The sequence below is a fragment of the Chelonoidis abingdonii genome, chromosome 19 (assembly GCF_003597395.2).
Source record: "Chelonoidis abingdonii isolate Lonesome George chromosome 19, CheloAbing_2.0, whole genome shotgun sequence".
Classification (NCBI taxonomy): Eukaryota; Metazoa; Chordata; order Testudines; family Testudinidae; genus Chelonoidis; species Chelonoidis abingdonii.
The window spans coordinates 25584265-25603922 of record NC_133787.1 but is presented as its reverse complement, the minus strand read 5'-3'; the positions used below and the strand labels follow the sequence as shown (position 1 = coordinate 25603922).

Below are 19658 nucleotides of genomic sequence, written 5' to 3'. Positions count from 1 at the left end.
GGGAAGACCCAAATAAACTTTGCCAATTCACTCTTTACCCCTTTTTCCAGATCATTTATGAACATGCTGAACAACACTGGTCCCAGTACAGATTCTTGGGGGACACTGCTATTTTCTTCTCTCCATTGTGAAAACTGACCATTTATTCCTACCCATTATTTCCTATCTTTTAGCCCCATGTTTCCCAAACTTGGGACGCCGCTTGTGTAGGGAAAGCCCCTGGCAGGCCAGGCCGGTTTGTTTACCTGCCGCTTCTGCAGGTCCAGCCTATCGCGGCTCCCAGTGGCCGCGCTTCACTGCTCTGGGACAACAGGAGCTGCTGGAAGAGGCACAGGCCGAAGGAAGTACTGGCCGTCGCTTCCAGCAGCTCCCATTGGCCTGCAGAAGCGAACCGCGGCCAGTGGAAGCTGCGATTGGCCAGACCTGCGGATGGGGCAGGTAAACAAACTGGCCCAGCCCACCAGGGGCTTTCCCTACACAAGCGGGATTGCAAGTTTGGGAAACACTGTTTTAGCCAATTAATGATCCATGATAGGACTCTCCCCCTTATCCCATGACTGCCTGCTTTGCTTAAGAGCCGTTGGTGTGGGCCTTGGAAAAGGTTTTGTGAAAGTCCAAATACACTTAATCCACTGGCCCATCCTTAACATGTTTGACACCATCAAAGAATTCTGACAGATCTGTGAGGCATAACTTCCCTTTATAAATGTCATATGACTCTTCCCCAACATATTACATTCATCCATGTGTCTGATAATTCTATTCTTTGCTACAGTTTCAATCAGTGTGCTTGGTACTAAAGTTAGGCTTACTGGCCTGAAATTGCTATGGTCACCTCTGGAATCTTTTTTTTTTTTTTTTTTTTAAATTGGCATCACATTAGCTATCTGCTACAAAGGCTAGTTTACGCAACAGGATACATACCACAGTAAGTAGTTCTGCAATTTCATATTTGAGCTCCTTCAGAACTCTTGGATGAATACTATCTGGTCCTTATTACTGTTTAATTTATCAGTTTATTCCAAAACCACCTCTGACACCTCAATAGGCTACAATTCCTCAGATTTGTCACCTAAAAAGAATGGCTCAGATAGCATTCACAGATACAAAGAATTTATTTAGTTTCTCTGCAATCGCCTTGTCTTTCTTGAGTGCTCTTTTAGCATCATGATTTTTCAGTGGCCCCACTGACTGTTGGGCAGGCTTCCTCATTCACATGTACTTAAAAAAAATCTGTCGTTAGTTTGTGTCTTTTTTGCACATTGCTCTTCAAATTCTTTTTTGGCCTGCCTAATTATACTTTACTTGCCCAAGTTTATGTTCCTTTCTATTTTCTTCAGTATGATTTGACTTCCCATTTTTACAAAAATGTTTTTTTGTCTCTGCCTCTTTTACTCTGTTTACTGCCAGGATGACATTTTTGGTCCCTTTTTTTGAAATTATTTGGGGTAGCCTGTAGTTTCAATACTGAGAGCTGTTTCAACCATGCTGAGATTGATCTGGCTGTTTCTGACATCTCTGAAAAGATGTCAGAGAGAAGCTTCCACAAGGGTGGGGGATAAAAATAGTTTTATATAAAAAAAATCATAAAATCTTAAATTTATTTAAATTGGATTTTTATTTACATTAAATTAGATTTTTTTTAAATAAACCCACTTTAAATTAAATTTGAACTTTACAACTTAAAAAGTCTTAAACTTGTATTATATCAAAACCATTTAAATTAAAAATACAAAGAATACTAAGCACTACATTTGCTTCCAAGTTTCAAATAAAGCTAGACCACTGGACTGTTTGAAGTTGCTGGATGAGCATCTGGAACCAGAGTTTGTTGAAGTGCTAAGCCCGCTTTTGACATCAGTAGTCACATCTGCAGGTGTAAACAGAATATTTTCTTTGTTTGAACTTATTGAATTAGTTCAGTTAAATGACTAATTCATTCAAAAATTAAGAAACCAACAGAGTTGAAAAAGCAGGAAAGCTTATTTTCCTCTTTCAATCTATGAACAAAAGCTACATGTGAATGGATGAGATCTACTAATTACAAAGGATATGGTGACCAAAACTATCAGTTCAATTCACTAACTACAGATATTTCTTCCTTTGCTAAATAAATCAGTTTTAAATACAAAACATGTTTTGATAAACTTTTTTCTTATATACACACACAAAACATATATGGTGATTTTATTTTTATAAAAAAAATTAAAAGCTGTGGTGCATTTTTAACTGAATTTGAATTTCCATCCAAATGACGATGGAGTCTCACATCAATGTTGATGTACAGGGATTCATCAAATGCTACTGGTGAACACGTATATGAGAGGTCAGACCAATGTGAGAACCATGATACGGTTACACATGGGACAGACAAGATCGTCCATTACCATTGCAGACATTACAGTTCCATAGGCAGTGTGACAGCATTTCAAATGCAGAGTCGGCCTTGCCTATGTGATGGGTAACTAACTGAGGCATTCTGTGTCAGTATATTGGCTCGGTAGCAAAACTTCTCCATGGACTTGAGAAAAGTGTGGTTAATCTTAACAACTGTGTAGACATCAACATCCCCAGCACAGGCTGATACAGTACTTCAGTTTTCTTTAGGCTGATTGTAAAACCAAAATGATTGGTTGCATGAGCAAAGTAACAGTTATAAACTGAATGAGCAACCAGAGTGCAAAGTCATCAGCAAATAAAAGTTCCTTAGTAAGTCAATCTGTCACTGTGTGCATAAACAGGTTGAAGCTTCAACAACTTCCCATCAGTGTGGAATTGATAAATACTCCTCTAACAACACAACAAAATACATCCATAAGCACAGCCCCCCCAAAAGGTGGAAAAGTGTGGGAATGATAACAAAATCTTGTTTGCTGCCACTAGTGACCAGAAAGGGGTCTGATATCTTGTCATTTTCCACTACTCTGATCATCAATCCATTATGAAAGGACCAAATGATACAAAAACTTTGCAGGGCATCCAAAGATGAACAAAATGTTTTCAAAGTCCCTCACGATTTACAGAATCAAAAGGTTTAGCTAAATTGACTTATCATATAAAGAGCACAGTTTTACTCCCGGCACTTTTCCTGAAGCTGATGAAGTGGAGTGAAGGACATTCGTCATAGACTAGAGATGATCTCATGTTTATTTCTTTCCTGGGTATCTGAGCAGCCCCATCTAGAGAGTGCTGTTTCTTCAAATGGAGAAGAGGATGGAAAAAGATCCCTAAAAAATACTTGCTCCTTCCAAATCTTTTGTGCTAGCTGATTCAGGCTCATTGGGTGTAGGCTAAGGGGCTATTTAACTGCAGTGCAGACATTAAGGTTGAGGCTGGAGTCCAGGCTCTAGGACACTGCAAGGTCTGAGCTTGAACATCTACAACACTCCCCAACCCAAGCCTCACAAGCCTGAGTCAGCTGGCACAGGCCAGGCACAGGTTTATTGCAGCACAGACATACCCTCAGAATATCATACCTGACTGATCTTCCAGCTTTTCTGTAATCTAAATATAGGGAAGACCCAAATAAATGTTGCAACTTGGAATGTTTGTATCCTCTGACAAAGATGACAGAACTGAATGTAGAACTGTAACACTCAGAGTATTGGCATGGTACAAAATGGATATTGACTCATTCAGTGAGACAAGACTTGCTGGTGAGTTGCAGCCAGAAGAAGAGGGTGCATCTTTTACTGGACTCTCATATTTGAGGATAAATGCAGATACTTTGGTGAGGGGTTTGCCACTCGCTTTTTGACTGCCTGCAAACTTGAGTCACTGTCAAATGGTGTCAACGACAGATCCATGCTTCTCCACACTGGCCTTTGTGAAAGTTCATTATGCTTCTATCATCAACCCATGCACTAAAAACGATTAATACAGATAAGGATACAGAGGATTTCTATCAAACCTGACAGCATCATCACATCAGTCGCATGTAATAAGCTGACCACTTTAGGTGATTCCCATGCCAGGGTTGATCATGACTGCATCCTGGGGTGAGGTGATAAGTTGTCATGAGTTGGTAACAAGAACTCTAATGGCTTATTACTACTTTCCAAATGTACCAAGTACAACCTAGTCATCATTAGTGTTTCAACAGGCCAACAAGTATAAGACGACCTGGATTTCATTCAAAATAGTTATGTTATTTTATGACAAATAGAGCTCCATGAGGTCTCCATATCAATATTTCAAGCCCTGAAAATTATGACACTTAATTCCAACAGAAACTCATGGAAGCATTTCCCTCAGTGACAGAAGCCTCAGCGGATGTAGGGCTAACCTGGAAACATTTTTTGGGATTTGACATATAATATGGCTGCTGAAGTTCTTCGCTTTGTTTAAAGGGAAACATCAGAACTACTTTGATGAGAATGACCCTGAAATATGTCAACTCTTGATCTCACAGCATGCTACCCAATGAGCTTACGTAGTGGACAAGTTTCATTAGCTAGGAAGGCTGCACATCATTGAGCACAACAGACGAGTCTGACTGACTTCAGCAAATGAAAATCCAATGGTGGAGTGTGGCAGGGTACTGACTGAGAAGCCTTTAATCAGCTCTTGCTACTCCAGCCCCAATCAAGGAGAATGGATTGAGCCTGGGTGAGTAGCCCAGTGCCTGCCTGGTAACTGGCCACACTTGCCAGTCTTATTAGCCCAGAGCTATAAAGGCTGTGAGAAAGCCAGAGAAATGGGGAAGAGGGAAAGAGAAATGTCAGGCACAGAAGGAAGTGGGAGCCTCTTAATTTGTTGCTGGCCAGGCCTGTTGTAGGCAAAGTAGCTGTGAAGCCTGTATATAGTTGGGAACTGGTGGTGGAAAACTCTGAGAATAAAGAGCTCAGGCACTGCACCAGACTGAAGTGTCCCTAACTCGTTGTAGAGGGAGGTCCAGGTGCCGAATACCCAGGAGCGCAGTGCCATTACACGGCATTATAACTGGCAGCAGACTGCAAAGACAGCAAAAAGCCTTTTTGCTGACCTTTGTGGTGTATATCAGTGGTTGTCAACCAGGGATGCATGAGACCTTTCAAGGGGTCCATGGGGCCCCACAGCTGAAGTCCTGATCCCCAGCACCCCCTATGGAGCTGAAGCCAGGAGGCACAGGGCTGAAGCTCTGATCCTCACCACCCCCTCGCAGGGCTGAACCCAGGAGGTGCGGGGCTGAAGCCCCGATCCCTGGTTCCCCCCACAGGGCTGAAGCTCTGATCCTTGGCGCCCCCTCACGGGGCTGAAGCTGGGATCCCCAACATCCCCCCCGCGGGGCTGAAGCTGGGAGGCATGGAGCTGAAGCCCCGATTCCCAGCACACCCCGTGGAGCTGAAGCCTGGAGCCCAGAGGCAGAGTTGGGGACATGGAAGGCACTGCACTCCCCCCGACAAACCTGCAGCGCAAGATCAAAGCAGTCCTGGGGCATCACCACACCTTACCCCTCCCTCCCCCAAATCTTCAGTCCCCACCCCTTATCCAGGTCAGAGGTGAGAAGCCAGAGATCATGGGACAGCTGCTGCTCTGGCTGGTGCCATGGAGCAGACGGCAGCAGCGTTCCTTCCTCTCCTGCTGGTGCCCCAGGTTGAAGCTACTCCTCAGCTCCCAGCCCCCTTTTCAACCGCAGATGCAACCGGTAAGAGTGGCTGTCAGACCTCTCCAGTAACAGAGACCACAGGGGAGTCCTCCCAGCACACAGCCCCTAATACCCACCTCTCTGTACCCTGAGCTATGCCCTCCCTGTAACCTAAGCTACCCCCTGCCTGAACACAGCCTCTAGTACCGCTCCCCCTACACCCATAGCTACCCCCTGGGCACACAGCCCCAGCTACGCCCTCCCTGCAAGTTCAGCTACCCCATGTTTGCACATAGCTTCTAGATACCCCCTCCCAGCACCCTAAGCAGTTTTCAAACTTTTTGAGCTAAGCCCTCCACCTTTGAGTTGTAATTTTGGGTTGGTAGGTGGGGTGCAACCAAGACAGGTTGGGTAGCCTACTGAAGTTAGTTGGGGGTGGAGGTGTGGACAGTACTTTGTCAGTGGGAGATGCTTTCCTGCTGACTAAGCTACCATCCCTTGTAGGGGGTGGTTTTATTTTGTCGGCAGGAGAGTTTTCTTCTGCTGACAAAAAGCAGCTACACTGCATATCTTAAGCAGCACTACTGTAGTGGCACAGGTGTACTGCTGTAAGGTGTGCAGTATAGACACAGGCTGTGAAGATCATATTTATAATGGCCTGTGCAGACCTAAATCCACACTGAGGCTGTCAGCTTCAGAAAAAGTGTGTGTCCAGATAAAGTTTGATACAAACCACAAGTAAAAACGTAATCACCTAGTAAAAAGTTAAGCTACATAGTTGTGTAAATAAATATGCATGAAAATAAATATCTTCCTGGTTAGCAAAAAGCAGCAAATTTACTGTAAAGGCTATTATTTAGTAGCAAATCAAATGTTTTAATGATTACTAACCAATGAGAATGAACTTTTCTTTAGAGGAATAAATACACATGTAAACGTCATTAAAATTGATTACTTTAAAGTTTCCTGCTTAATGACTTACAATTATTATTAAAATCGGGGACGTAAATTGCTTTGATTTATCCACGCTCCTACCAAGACCATGAAGATCACTAACATTTCTCCATAACAATTACTTTCTCAGAATCTGTTATAGTAAGGAGCAATACAAGCTACTCATTCCAAGAAGCTTTGATATACAGATCCCAAAACAAGGCCACTACGATCTTTCAAGATCCTCAGACCGTACACTAACAACTTTGCTTCAGCGGTATCTAGACTTAAACTGACTTACCCTTCAGTTTACAGCTCTAAAGGACAGAGACTGCATCCCGGGGCTACCTCTTAACCTTTGTGCTCTGCTATTTCAAAGTTCTGATATGTTTCAGGGCTGCACATTAAATAAAAATCTTGTGCTGGCACTAATTTACTGAGATGTTGGCAGGGGAGGATGACCTATGCAAGGCGTCCAGTTCTCCTGACACCTAGTTTTATAACAGAATTATACAGCAGAACCCAATTTATTCTGATCTAATTGGGACCAGGACCAGACTGGATAATTAAAAATCCAGATAAACCAGAGAATGTGAAAATGCCATTCTGCAGAACTTTCTAGCAGTCACAGGAGAGATTACCTGCTTCTGGCCCTGGAGTCTTGGTTGTCCAGTTAATGGAGGGTCAGAAAACAGGGTTCTACGGTACACTCAACAGTATTTTAAAAAGCACAGATTCAAACAGAAAAAAAAATGTTTGGAAAAAAAAATTCAGTTAAACTAAAGAATCGGTTACAAAAAAAGATCCTTTCCACCTTCCCTCCTCATTTCCAGGAATGTATCCTTAGCCTTCTTCAAAAACAATGCCACGTGGCATTTAATGGAAAAGACAAGTGTGTGGGTTTGAAGTGGTACAAATGAATCGATAACTTTTCTTTTGCTTTGAATGAGAGGTAGAACAAAATAGGCTCCCCACAATAGAGGGTACCACTATGATGGGCACATTAAAATGCCTTTTATAGGTTTAATGTTATCTCCTTAACACAGCCAGATACATCCCCCACCTCAACACTGGCATGCAACCTTCAGCTGGACAGCTCTGCACTTGCAGAAATGGGCCGGGGGGGGGGGGATATGTAACCCAATGTACTCCCCCATACCTCGCCTCTGTGTGTCGGGGGCAATCCCCCGCAAAACTGCACACATCGTCGCCCCGCCCTCTCAGCTTCCCTTTGCTTCCCTGCCGTTTTCTGCAGGGAAGCACAGGAATTCTGCACTCCCGCAGTCCCGCAGAATCTCCCCCCAGGAGCAATCCTTTAGAAAAAACATTAACTCTCGATTTAAAAATAGTCAGTGATGGAAAAACTACCACAACCATTGGTAAGTTGTTCCAGTGGTTACTCACTCTCAATTTTAAGACTTATTTCCAGTCTGAATTTCTCTAGCTTCAAATCCTTTAATTATTTGAACGACTCTTTTCTGAATCCTTTCAGATTTATAAACATCCTGCTTGAATTATGGACACCAGAACTGACACAGTATTCCAGCAGCGATCACACCAGTGCCAAATACAGAAGTAATACAATCCTTCTACTCCTATTCAAGATCCCTGTTTATGCATCCAAGGATTGCCAGCATCGCACCAGGAGTACACGTTCAGCTAAGTATCTACCATGACTCCCAAACCATTTTCACTGGACCTGATCCACACTTAAAACTTAGGTTAACACAGCAGGTGTTCAGGTCTCTGAAAAATCCACACCCTTGGATGCCGTAGCCATGCCAACTTAACCCCCAACATAGGCACAGCAAGGTCGATAAAAGAATGCTTCTGCCAACCTAACTACTCTTGTTTGGGGAAGTGAAGCTGCAACAGCGATGGAAAATCCCCTTCTGCTGCTGTAGTCTGCATCTACATTACAGGCTTACAGAGGCATAATTCTGGAACCATACCTCTGCCACTGGAGCAGCTGCAGTATGGATGTGGCTTAGGTAACTTTACTCTGTCATCCAGCTACAGAACACACCTCTACCCCGATATAACGCTGTCCTCGGGAGCCAAAAAAATCTTACCGTGTTATAGGTGAAACCGCATTATATCGAATTTGCTTTGAAGCGTGAAGCCCAGCCCCTCTGGAGCGCTGCTTAACCGCATTATATCCAAATCTGTGTTATATCGGGTCGCGTTATATCGGGGTAGAGGTGTAGTACATGTTCTCTTCTGAAGGTTGCATCTCACTCATAAGACTCTCCAGCTTGGTGGCTTCCTTATATGCTGTATTGTTTGAATTGCTGCTTACCTTCTTACTGGGGGGGTGAGGGATGGGGCAGAGGTCGGGGAAGGGCTTTCTTCAAGACTGACAGCATTTGGTGGACCATCACATGATGAGTCTTCTGGCCTTATTTCCTAAGAATTCACTTCTACACATCAGTCTTATTACACTGTATCGTCTCATTTCAGTTAAAAATCTCTTAAAAATCTTTAAGAACTTCCAGATATAGAATTACAGCCACACTTGAAAAAAAAAGCATTCAAACCATTTTCAGGACTGTAGCCGATGTAACACAGCATCCAACTCTAAACACCAAGCATCACTCCAGTTTTTTAAACAAACATATGCACCAAGAAAACCCAGAGTTTGGTGAAGATTTTAGTGCTCTTTCATGTAGCAAACAACCCTGACCAATTACAACGACATTCTAGAATGACAAATATATTTAGAGAGTTCCTCTGAGGATATTAGCCATCTGAATATACCCGGAAGCATTTTCAAACCAGGAATGTAGTTCTTTAGAAAGTACATTACAGAGAAACTACTAGCCTCAAAATGACACTGTGTTTTAGCGTACCCTTCCTCTCAACACCACACTTAAGATAGTGGTTGTTTATAGCCTGCAAAATCCTATTAAAGCATTCTTTCACCTAGATCATAATCCAGAATTTGACACTGGAATATACAACCATGGACACTCAACCCTAAGAACATGTAAGTAGAAGTCAATTAGAGAACGTATATATTTGTGAGTATTGTATTTATGTACATAGCTACATACAGAACAGTGAGTAGACAGAAAAAAATTTAAATTTGTTCTGGTAGATTTTTTTTTTTTTTTTAAAAAAAAAGCTTGACCATATTTCAAGTTGGCTGATTAAATACTGATCTATTTCAATGAAAGCAGGAAGGCTCAAATACAAGGCAACTTGAAATGTTACATCGTTTACTCAAAGAGTGATTAACTCAACTAGTATTCTGATAGTGAATATAAGCGAAAGTTGGAGAAGTTCTTTAAAAGCTTGATAAAAAGTCCATTCACTTAAAATCAGTGTTACAGTCAAAACTTCAAAGTTTACATTTAGCCATCTCCTACTTTTAAGGACTATGCATTAGGGAAGTAATACAGCCAGACACGGTTTAAACAAACTGTCATTAAGATGCAAAAAGCCATGCAAGAAAAATCATACTAGACTTACATTTTTGTTCCATGTCTCTCATCTCTTCCGGGGGGATTTTCAGCTTATCAATGTGCTCACGTAAGACACTGGCCCATTTTTGTAGAGATTCCATAACAGTCCATGGTCTAGACATATCTGCCACAAAGACTACTAAGGTCTCTTGCAGGTTTTCTGCAGAAACAGCAAACTTCAAGAGCCCTTTATGATACAGGTCTCCATCTAGAATCCAAACATTACAGCGAGTCTGATCTGAAAAGGAAAAGGGGCAATTATACCTCAAACTAACATGCCTTTTGCTACAGCCACATTAGCCCATCAGCAAGTAGCAAACCAACATGGTATTACAGTGCCAAATTGAAGATGAGTAGAAGCTAGCTACCAGCAAGTCTAGCCTGTTCCCATTTAACATAATGAGTGTATGTGTACCACCCATCCCTTAGGGAAAAAGAGCACCAAAGCAATTTGGCAGCGTCCCTGTAAAATTAGTTGTTGCTTTCTGTAAGAATCTTGGTTTTAACTTAGCAGCAAAGAGGTATGAAGATCTGTATTCTCTTATTTCTCCTAAGTACACATTTCTTTTTTATAAAAGGATACTTTCTGCTTAGTGTGTTACAATCATTTACTTAATACACCTCTACCTCAATATAACGCTGTCCTTGGGAGCCAAAATATCTTACTGTGTTATAGGTGAAATCGTGTTATACTGAACTTGCTTTGATCCATCGGAGTGCGCAGACCCGCGTCCCCGGAGCACTGCTTTATCGCATTATATCCAAATTTGTGTTATATCTGGTGACATTATATCGAGGTAGAGGTGTAGATTATATAGCACAGCTGAATTTGGCATATGTATTCATACCTGGACTCCAAGTATGTCATGAGATCATTACAGTTGTGCCTACAATCAAGGCTTTACTGTGTTAGGTGCTAGTATATTTAGCCAGAATCCTGCAAAGTATTGCAAGTCTAGCATGAGAGGTTAAAATACACATTTATAATAAATTTGAAAATGCAGATATCAAAGTAATCAGTTTATGAACAAGCCCAACTCGAATTGCAATATAATTTAAACCCCACTCCACCTGTACATGTAATCTTTTATGCAAACCAATATTCTGCTAAGAACACTGAAGTATCTAATATTAGCAATCACTGGTCTCCACTCTTGTAGCAAGAGGTGTTTTCATGACAATACTTATATGTAACGTGTGAGAATTAGAACTTTCTACTGAAGATCTGTATGTATTGTAAATTCAGTAGACATTTTAAGTCATCCATCCCCTTTTGCCCCTAATATAATCCGTCTGCCCCTCCCCAGGAGCCACAGACAGGAGCTGAGGCTGTGGGCGGGGCCAGAGCAGAGCTGGGGTAGAGTGGCGCTCCCTCACCATCCGCTATGAGGGCTGGCTCAGGCCCCACCGCATTCTCCTAAAACATTCCTCCACAACCCCCTGGGGGGATGCCCCACAGTTTGGTATCGCTGTTCTAAGATGGCTTCACATTTTGTTTTTTTAAAACTCAGCTGGTGCAAGCTGCACTTTAAATAATCTAAAGTATAGCAAATGTGGCCATCCTCAAATGGTTAAGCCAATGAGTCATAAACCTGAGACTTCATCAGGACACTTTTAGAAAGATGAAGAGGATAGAAGACTGAACATACGGAGAACATACACAGTTAAAAATATGACCACTTTTTTTAAACTGTGACTTTAAAAATTAAGAACTGGCCTGAACTGACCAGTTCTCCCAGAAAAGGACTACATGAATAACTTGGCATCCAAGACAGATGTCAGTCACTCCCAAGAATTGGGCAGAAACCTCTGATGTGGTAGAAAGGACAAAGGTAAGAATAAGAGCTCCAAGGTAAGTCCCTAGGGCCTAACAATCTATAGCTATTCTATTTGAAGTTGCAAGAAAATGAACTAAATGCTCAAATGGGATTTTGGAGGGAAGGAAGAGGAAAGCAAGAGTTTATCTGGCTTTGGATTCATGAGGAATCAAGTTTATCATCTTGCTTCTAAAGATGAAATTAGGAACGGAGGGAAGACGAGCCAGTTCTCTGCCCAACATATTTTGCTTTTTCCTCCCAAGATTAAGACTCTTCTGGACCCAAGTCTGGAAACACGAAGATACCAGATAATGGTCTCTAGATCCAAAGAAGGATGCAAAGGCCATTCCCTTCTTGCTTCAATGAAAGAGTTCCAGGGACCTAATGTTGACTTGGTGCCCTTCATTTTCCTCCAGCATCTTGTTGGTTTTCAGGAATCCTTTCTTTTGACACAGGCCTGAGTCCCTGATAAAAGGCAGATGACCTGACTCAGACATACCATCTTAGAAAAGATATTGATGCTACTGCGTAAGTCAAAGTCTGAAACACTGCAAGCTGCTCATTGGATGTTACTCATCACTGCATTCTTCTCACTCGCCCGTTCCTTTGCTCTCTTTTTCTGCTCCTCAAAAAGGTGGACGACTAAAGGAGGATGGGTCTCCAAAGAGGCAAGTGGTACTTTGCCAGTTACCCAAGACTATAAGAGAGACTGAGGAGGGACCAATACCTTCCTGCTGGTTTAAAGCACTGTTGCAGATCCCAAATTCCTTCCCCTGCCTCTGAAGGAGGCAAGCAGTCAGGAATAATGGCCAACAGAAAAGGCAATACCGCAGATGTTAATATCCATTTGGGTGGCAGAGGAGATAGCAGTGAAGATGTTATCTTCGCTGCTTTGGGAGAAGCAGAAAGGTAAGTTGCAGTAGGTTTTATGTCTGATTAATTATCTCCAGACCCCCAGGCGTAAGGAGGACCACAACGCCAGCAAGACCAGATAGCCTATGGGTTAAATATAGTATGACAGCCTGCAGATGACTTTAGCTGTCTCTGGATTCAAGGAGTATGACTCATAAGGCATCTTTGGCAAGGAAAGTACTGAGCCTCTGCTGAGTATCGATGTGAGTATGAGGTGCGTCAGTCCTACACACAAGCAGCAATGTGGCCAATGCACTGCTCCTAAGATCCTCTATTTTCAGGGGCACAGAAGAGCAACGGTATTATCACTTTCATCTAAAGAGCTCAAAGCATTTACAAATAATGGTTAATATCAATATTCTCACTTTATAGATAAGGACGCTGAGGCATAGAGAGGTAAAGTGACTTGTGCAAGATAAAACAGCAGGTCTGTGGCACAACACCAAGCTCTCCTGACTTTCAGGCCAATGCTCTACTTCCTGGACCATGCTGACTCTTTTAGTTAACTTGTCTTTTTCCTCCAGTGTACTGGAGAACAGTTGCAATGAAACCAGCAACAAGTTTTGGGAAGTGGGAGAGGAGGAAAAGAGAAAGACAAGCTCCAGTTTGAAGAAAAGGAAATATTGGTTCTGTCAGTGGCTTAAGATATCCTTTTCACTCACCTAACCATGCTTACTGGAATTTCTCCATTATGTAGACGATGGCAACAACCTAACCAAAGACACAAGATACAGAAGACTGTAACCTACATATAACTTAGTTTAAAAGTTTTGGCTACAATACGAAGTTATGAAATCCATATTTAAGATCCTGGTTGCTCTTGGATGGGTTAAGAATCCTTCCTGTAGCTCAAGATTTGGTATGCACCTTTATTTGAGTGTAGGCAGGATGAAAAATGTACTAGTAAATCAACATCAGCAAAATGTCATCCTGCAAGTAAATGGATGCTCTGAGAACAAGTTGTTCTAATGTATTTTTCCTTAAAGAGCTCAGACTGCGAGAAGGGCAGAGAAAGACACAATACTCTACGTGTGAAATGCTTTTTTCTTTTATGAGCCATATCAATTTCTTACAACGTATACAACAAGGGAATGCTGAAACAGCTATTTCACTGTAATCCAAGATACACTAGCGACACCCATAATGATTATAAAAATGTGTCAACTACTCAATTTCAGCAGAAGACTGTATATGAAAGCATGTAACTTACCATCTCTGTCTTCATCATGAATATTTAGGTACAAATATTCCAATCCTCTTCCTTTCTTGCTGTGCTCTGCTCCTTGTACTTTAGTCATAAGTGTTGTTTTACCTGAACCATCATCACCTGCCAATAAGTTTGTATAGCAAAAAGATACATTCAGAAGTGTATTTGTTACTGGAAAGACTTTTTAAGCAAACTTAAGAGGTTACAATTTTTTGTAAAGGGGGTCTTGTGTATCCCCCTTTCTCAAATTTTGGGGCTAAATTTGTGAATTTATAGATTGACAAGTGAGAAGAGCAGCTGCACTGTTCAAAAACATATTCCATTAATTTGAATATAGTCTAACAGCATGAAGCTAGAGAGTTCACTCTTCTGGGGACAGTGACATCACATAGCACCTCATGAATTTAAAGTAAGTTTACCTCTATCTTAACACCAATTGATATATCTGATATTCCACCTCTTAATTCCCAGTATAAGCAAAGCCAGTTCCAGAGCAACTTTTCAAGTTCCACCCAACCTAGGGATCCCATACTTACTACATTTCTGCTGCCTGAAAGAAAAGATAAAATTTATGATCACCCATGATGGGCCAATTATACTCCAACAAAATGGTCTTGTCTACCCATTTAAAGTTATTTTAAAGACACATTAAGTTAAACCAGTACAAATGAAAATCTATATTTGCCCTGTTATATTCGCTTAGCTTGCACGTATACATTTGCCAATGCAAGCTAAACTGATATAAGCCAGGATTAAAGTCAAATTAAGTGCATCAACTCAAGGTTTTGTCCATACAAAGTTTTGAACCAATTTTGTTAAATTATTTAACTCCGCCTCTCCACTCCACCACCAAAAAAAAAAACTGTTCTGTGTGTGCACCATGCTTTATTATTTCTAAGAGATCCAACCCTCTCCACTGCTTGAAGATACTACTCACCAAAAACAAGAATGTTTTTGCCTGATGGTAATTTAGACCTGGACCGGGTGGAAACTTCACTCAGTATTGAAGACCTATGGGGACAGCACCACTTGTTAGCTTGCCAGTGGGGCACCCAAAAAGAAAGATCAGGTAAATGTCAGCTCCAAAGCCCTTTTGAGCAGATATTTAAGCAGACCTGTCAAATGTCATCCATTCAGAAAAGATATCTACCAGCTACGAAATCTCTAAATAAAAATATTCAAGACAGATACCTCAGTGAGATAATCTGAAAGGCAGCTTCCAGAGCTGCTCACTTTTATGACAAAGCATGTTGCACCGTCTCAGTGACACATTCAACAGCAAATCGTTTTTTTACAAACTTGAACCTCTAACAAGGAGACCTGCTAATTGTAAGAAGACCTAAAGCTATGACTGCTGACTGCCTGACTGGTACTAACCTATGGTGAAGGCCTTACTCTGTTGCCTTTAACGCCAGGAGATGAAATCAGACACATTACTCAGTGGTGAAAGCGTAAGGGCTGGGAGACCACAGAGCATCCCCAGCTCTGCCATAATTTCCTATGTGACTACACGCAAGTCATTCTCTACACCCCACCCAGGAAGTGCAGAAGCGCTGTGGCCAGGGCTGCCGAGGGGCTTCAGTCCCTGAAATCCCTAAGGCGCCGGAAGAGTCCCCCGAGGGGGACTAGGCCAGGACAGAGCGGGTACGAGCCCACGCGCGGCGCCCCGATATCCCATCCACCCGGGCAGGGCAGGCCCCGCCACTGCGCCCCAGCTCTGCTTCCAAGCCGCCTATCCGCTGCAGGGGTGCTGGGGGCCCACGCTGCACTAGCCATCGAGAGCAAACAGGCCGCTGAGCCCTAAAGCCGCGCCCGGCCCCCTCCTGACACGCAGGGCCGTGGCCAGGCTGCCACCCCGCTCCCCCGGGCACCCGGGAGGGGACCCAGCCCCAGCCCGCCCCGCCCCACTGGGGGAACAGCAGCCCCGCCCGACACTCGGGAGCAGCCGAGGCCAGCCCCAGGCCCAGCTCACCACAGGTTCTGCCCTTCCTCCTCCTCGCTAGGGATCTCGGCGGCGCCGGCCGCCTCCGGCCCCAGCAACTTCTTCTCCACCAGCACCGGCGCCATCTTGCCAACAGCAGCCGCGGCCACCACAAAGAGTGACCTCACCCGGGCCCGCCCAGGACCCGCCTGACAGGGTTGTCCAATGCCGCCGCCTCCCACTCAGGGGACACAACGCCCGTTCCCCGCACAATCCCTCAGCACCGCAGCCCGACCGAGTCTTCGAGGCGGGGCCTGTGGGGGGCCCGCCCCCGGACCCCGCGCCGCTTGGGTCAGGCAGCCACGCGGGCAGCTATGTTCAGCTGCTGTGAAGAGCCGCCGCCTAGTGTCCTGGGGAGCAGCGCCCCCTAGCGCCCACAGAGCTCACAGTGTCCGCAGGGAGCAGCGCCCCCTAGCGTCCGCAAGGTTGTCAGATAACTGGATGCCAGTCCGAAAACAAAGCAGTGGAATGCTGAGACATCCATCTTTATCTCTTTTTACTGTGCTCCTTACCACGGATGCTGCCATGTTGCTAAGGACGGAAAATTAGTGGTTCTTAGGCTTTTCCTTGCCCCAGTTGTTGCTGGTGAATGAGTGCTGGAAGAGACCATTTACTTCTGCTCACTCTAACTTCCAGTTGCTGAAGAGGAGTGAGGTTGAGAGGAAGAGTTTTGCTTTTTCTCTCCCCAGTCCTTGCTCTCAGCTGCTAGGTGAGAAAGAAGAAGTTACTCACCTTGTGCAGTAACTATGGTTCTTCAAGATGTGTGTCTCTATGAGTGCTCCATGGTAGGTGCGTCTGCATCCCTGCGAGGCTGATCGGAGAACTTCGGTAGCAGCATCCACTGGGCCCGCACATGCGCCATCTTTCCTCATGCTGTGGCAGGAGGCTAGCCAGCACACGGGGGCCAACCGTCCTCAGTTACTTTTCTACCACAGAGTCGTAAATGAGAATTCCAAAGTAGAAGGGAGAAGGGCAGGTTGTATAGCACCCATAGGGACTTACAGCTTGAAGAACCACTGTTACTGCACACAGTGAAAGAGAAGGTTACATTAGGAATGAACCTTGGATGTGGCCTGAGTGTAACCGTGTCTGGAAAGAATATTATGTAAGGGGAATGCGTCATCAGAGCTGCTATTTCCCCTGTTCGTCTAGCTGAGGTAATTGCTATCAGAAACGCCATTTTCACTGATAGGGAGCAAAGAATCATTGCATCTGAGGAAGCGGGTATTCACCCACGAAAGCTCATGCTCCAAAAAGTCTGTTAGTCTATAAGGTGCCACAGGATTCTTTGCTGCTTTTCCAGATCCAGACTAACACGGCTACCCCTCTGATACTTTCATTGGTATGTCAGCAAACTGGTGACATAGATTTGAACATAGATTGAAATGGGGGCCTGGTCAGCCTTTTCAGTACCAGGTTTAGGCCCCACAAGGGGTAGGAAGTCGAGTTTGAGAGAAGTGGTTTGTTATGCCTTTAAGGAACCTTTTAATAATTGGGTGTGATAGTACTGAGTACCCCTCTATGGGCTGGTGAAATGCTGTGATAGGTTCTAGGTGTACCCTGAGAGAACTCAGGGATACCCCAGATTTTTTAAGGGTCAGAGCATATTCCAGAATATGTTGGAGATTTGCTGACATGGGAGAGATTGGTTGGGACGTGCACCAAATCTGAAACCTGGACCACTGCTGCAGATAAGTGCATCACACGGAGGGCTTTCTACTGTGTAATAGAACTTCTTGTACTTCCCTTGAGCATGAGCTTTCTACATGCTGGAGCCACCTCGGAGCCATGCTTTGAGACGGAGAATCCCCCAAGTTGGGATGTATGGTACGCCCTTTGTCCTGTCAGAGGACGTGCAGAGTGGTCAAAAGGAAGGTCATCGGGCACATCACAAGCTGCATCAGGTAAGGGTATCAGGTCTGTCTTGGCCAAACAGGAGCAATCAGGATTATGTGAGCTTCACCCCTCTTTATCTTTAGCAGGAGAGGAAACGAAGGGAAAGTATAAAGGTCTTTGTCCCGGGGGAAAAGAGAGCATCACCCAGAAAGTGCTGTCCCATCCCTGCTTTGGAGCAGTATTGTGGACACTTCTGGTTCTGGTAAGTGGCAAACAGATCTGAGGAAGGTGTTCCCCACTGTGAGAACAAGTTGTGAAGTACTGTCAGGTGCATCTCCCACTCATGGTTGTGTGGGAATTTGAAACTGAGCTTGTCCGCTATCGAGTTCTGTGTGCCAGGGAGGTAAGCCACAGACAAGGTGACATTGTGAGAGATGCACCAGTCCATAGCTTCATCGCTTCTGCACATAGGGCGGGCGACCTGGCCCCTCCTTGGAGGTTGATGTAGTACATGGAGGCTATGTTGCCCGTTATGATCTTCATCTGTGATCCTGCTATCAGTGGAAGGAAATGAGTGCAGGCATTCCTGACCACTCTCAGTTTGAGGAGATTGATGTGAAGCGATATCTCCACAGGTGACCATTTGCCTTGTGTTGTGAGTCCTTTTAAATGCGTGCCCCATCCTATGAGCGATGCATGGGTGATAAGGAGTGATGATGGTGATGCCTGCAAGAAGGAAATCCCTTTGCATGCTATGGCTGGGTTATTCCATCAATCCAGGAAGTTTTTGACCCGTAGCAGCAGTACCAGGAGGTGTGGGTGCCAGATTGTGGTTTCAGTGCCAGGAGTGCCGAGGATATCAAGAGAGATGGCGATCACTTTCAGCTATCCCTGGGCTCACTGAAGGGACTTCCCACTCTCTTTTTTGACCCGTGAGAGGAATCCCCATCCCATTTATTTGACTCACTGTCCTACAAAGTTGAAGGTTGAGGTGGGGGAGACTCACCTGCTGGAGGACCGGGGTAGGAGAGCTACCTCCATAATGATAATTTTTTTGTCGAAGCTCTCTGTCCTTGCAGGGTCTTTGGCAGAGATGCTGGCAAAGGGAGCACTTCTGCTCAATGTGGCCCTCACCAAGGCAGCAGATGCAGTGGTAGTGCTTGTCCATGACCAGGATCTCCTCATTACAAGTGCAATACTTCCTGAAGCCCGAAGACCTGAGCATACTCTTGTCTGGGAGTTCCCCTCCCACTGTAAGTTGACACAAGTCCTTTCTTCGTCGTCTTCTTTTTTTCTGGCAATGGCCAAATAAACAGTAAAATAGGGGAAAGAAACAAAAGAGGCTTCAAAGGAAGCTAAAAATTGGCAATTGTAAAAGAGTTAACAATCCGCAAATGGACAGCTAACTTTCTGTCTCTAGCCAAGGGTGGTTAAGAAGGAACTGAGGTCTGTTAGCCTGCACACGCTGGCTAGCCTCCTGGTATAGCAGAAGGAGAGACTGCGCATGTGCGGGCCCAGTGGACACTGCTACTGAAGTTCTCCGATCAGCAGCGTAGGGACTCAGACACATCTACAGTGGAGCACCCACAGGGACACTCCTTGAAGAAGAACATTGGTGTGGCCAGCAATAATACTATTACTGTGGATGTGGGAGGACAAGGAGGTTTATATATAAATTGCTGGGCCATAGTTACCAAAAGAGAGGTGCGAGCAGGAATATTGTCCACACCTTTGCTTACTGGTCATGGCCACAGCCATGGTTCTTCTTCTAGAGGGGTAAGGGTGGGGTGCCAGGAACTAAAAGACCAATATGGAGGTTGTCATAAATAGATAGGTAAGGTAAGGGTTAAGTTTCTTTTACCTGGAAAGGGTAATCAAACACCTGACCAGAGGACCAATCAGAGAACTGGATTGTTTAAAGTCAGGGGCGGGAATTTGGATA

The 19658-nt window shown here is 44.2% G+C and overlaps 1 protein-coding gene across 2 annotated transcripts in view; it reads right to left on the bottom strand.

The window, feature by feature from the left end:
- DYNC1LI2 (dynein cytoplasmic 1 light intermediate chain 2) overlaps nucleotides 1-16019 on the bottom strand; it is a 38683-nt gene extending 22664 nt beyond the window's left edge. Inside the window, exons 1-4 of one of the 2 annotated variants that reach the window (XM_032803755.2) lie at nucleotides 15872-16019; nucleotides 14837-14910; nucleotides 13903-14019; nucleotides 9971-10201 (exon numbers count right to left, since the gene is read on the bottom strand). In XM_032803755.2, the coding sequence (XP_032659646.1) occupies nucleotides 9971-10201; nucleotides 13903-14019; nucleotides 14837-14910; nucleotides 15872-15966 (517 nt within the window). In that variant the 5' untranslated portion in view covers nucleotides 15967-16019. The remainder of the gene's footprint in view (nucleotides 1-9970; nucleotides 10202-13902; nucleotides 14020-14836; nucleotides 14911-15871) is intronic. The other variant, XM_032803756.2, reaches the window with a different exon arrangement.
- Between the last annotated feature and the right edge of the window lie 3639 nt (nucleotides 16020-19658).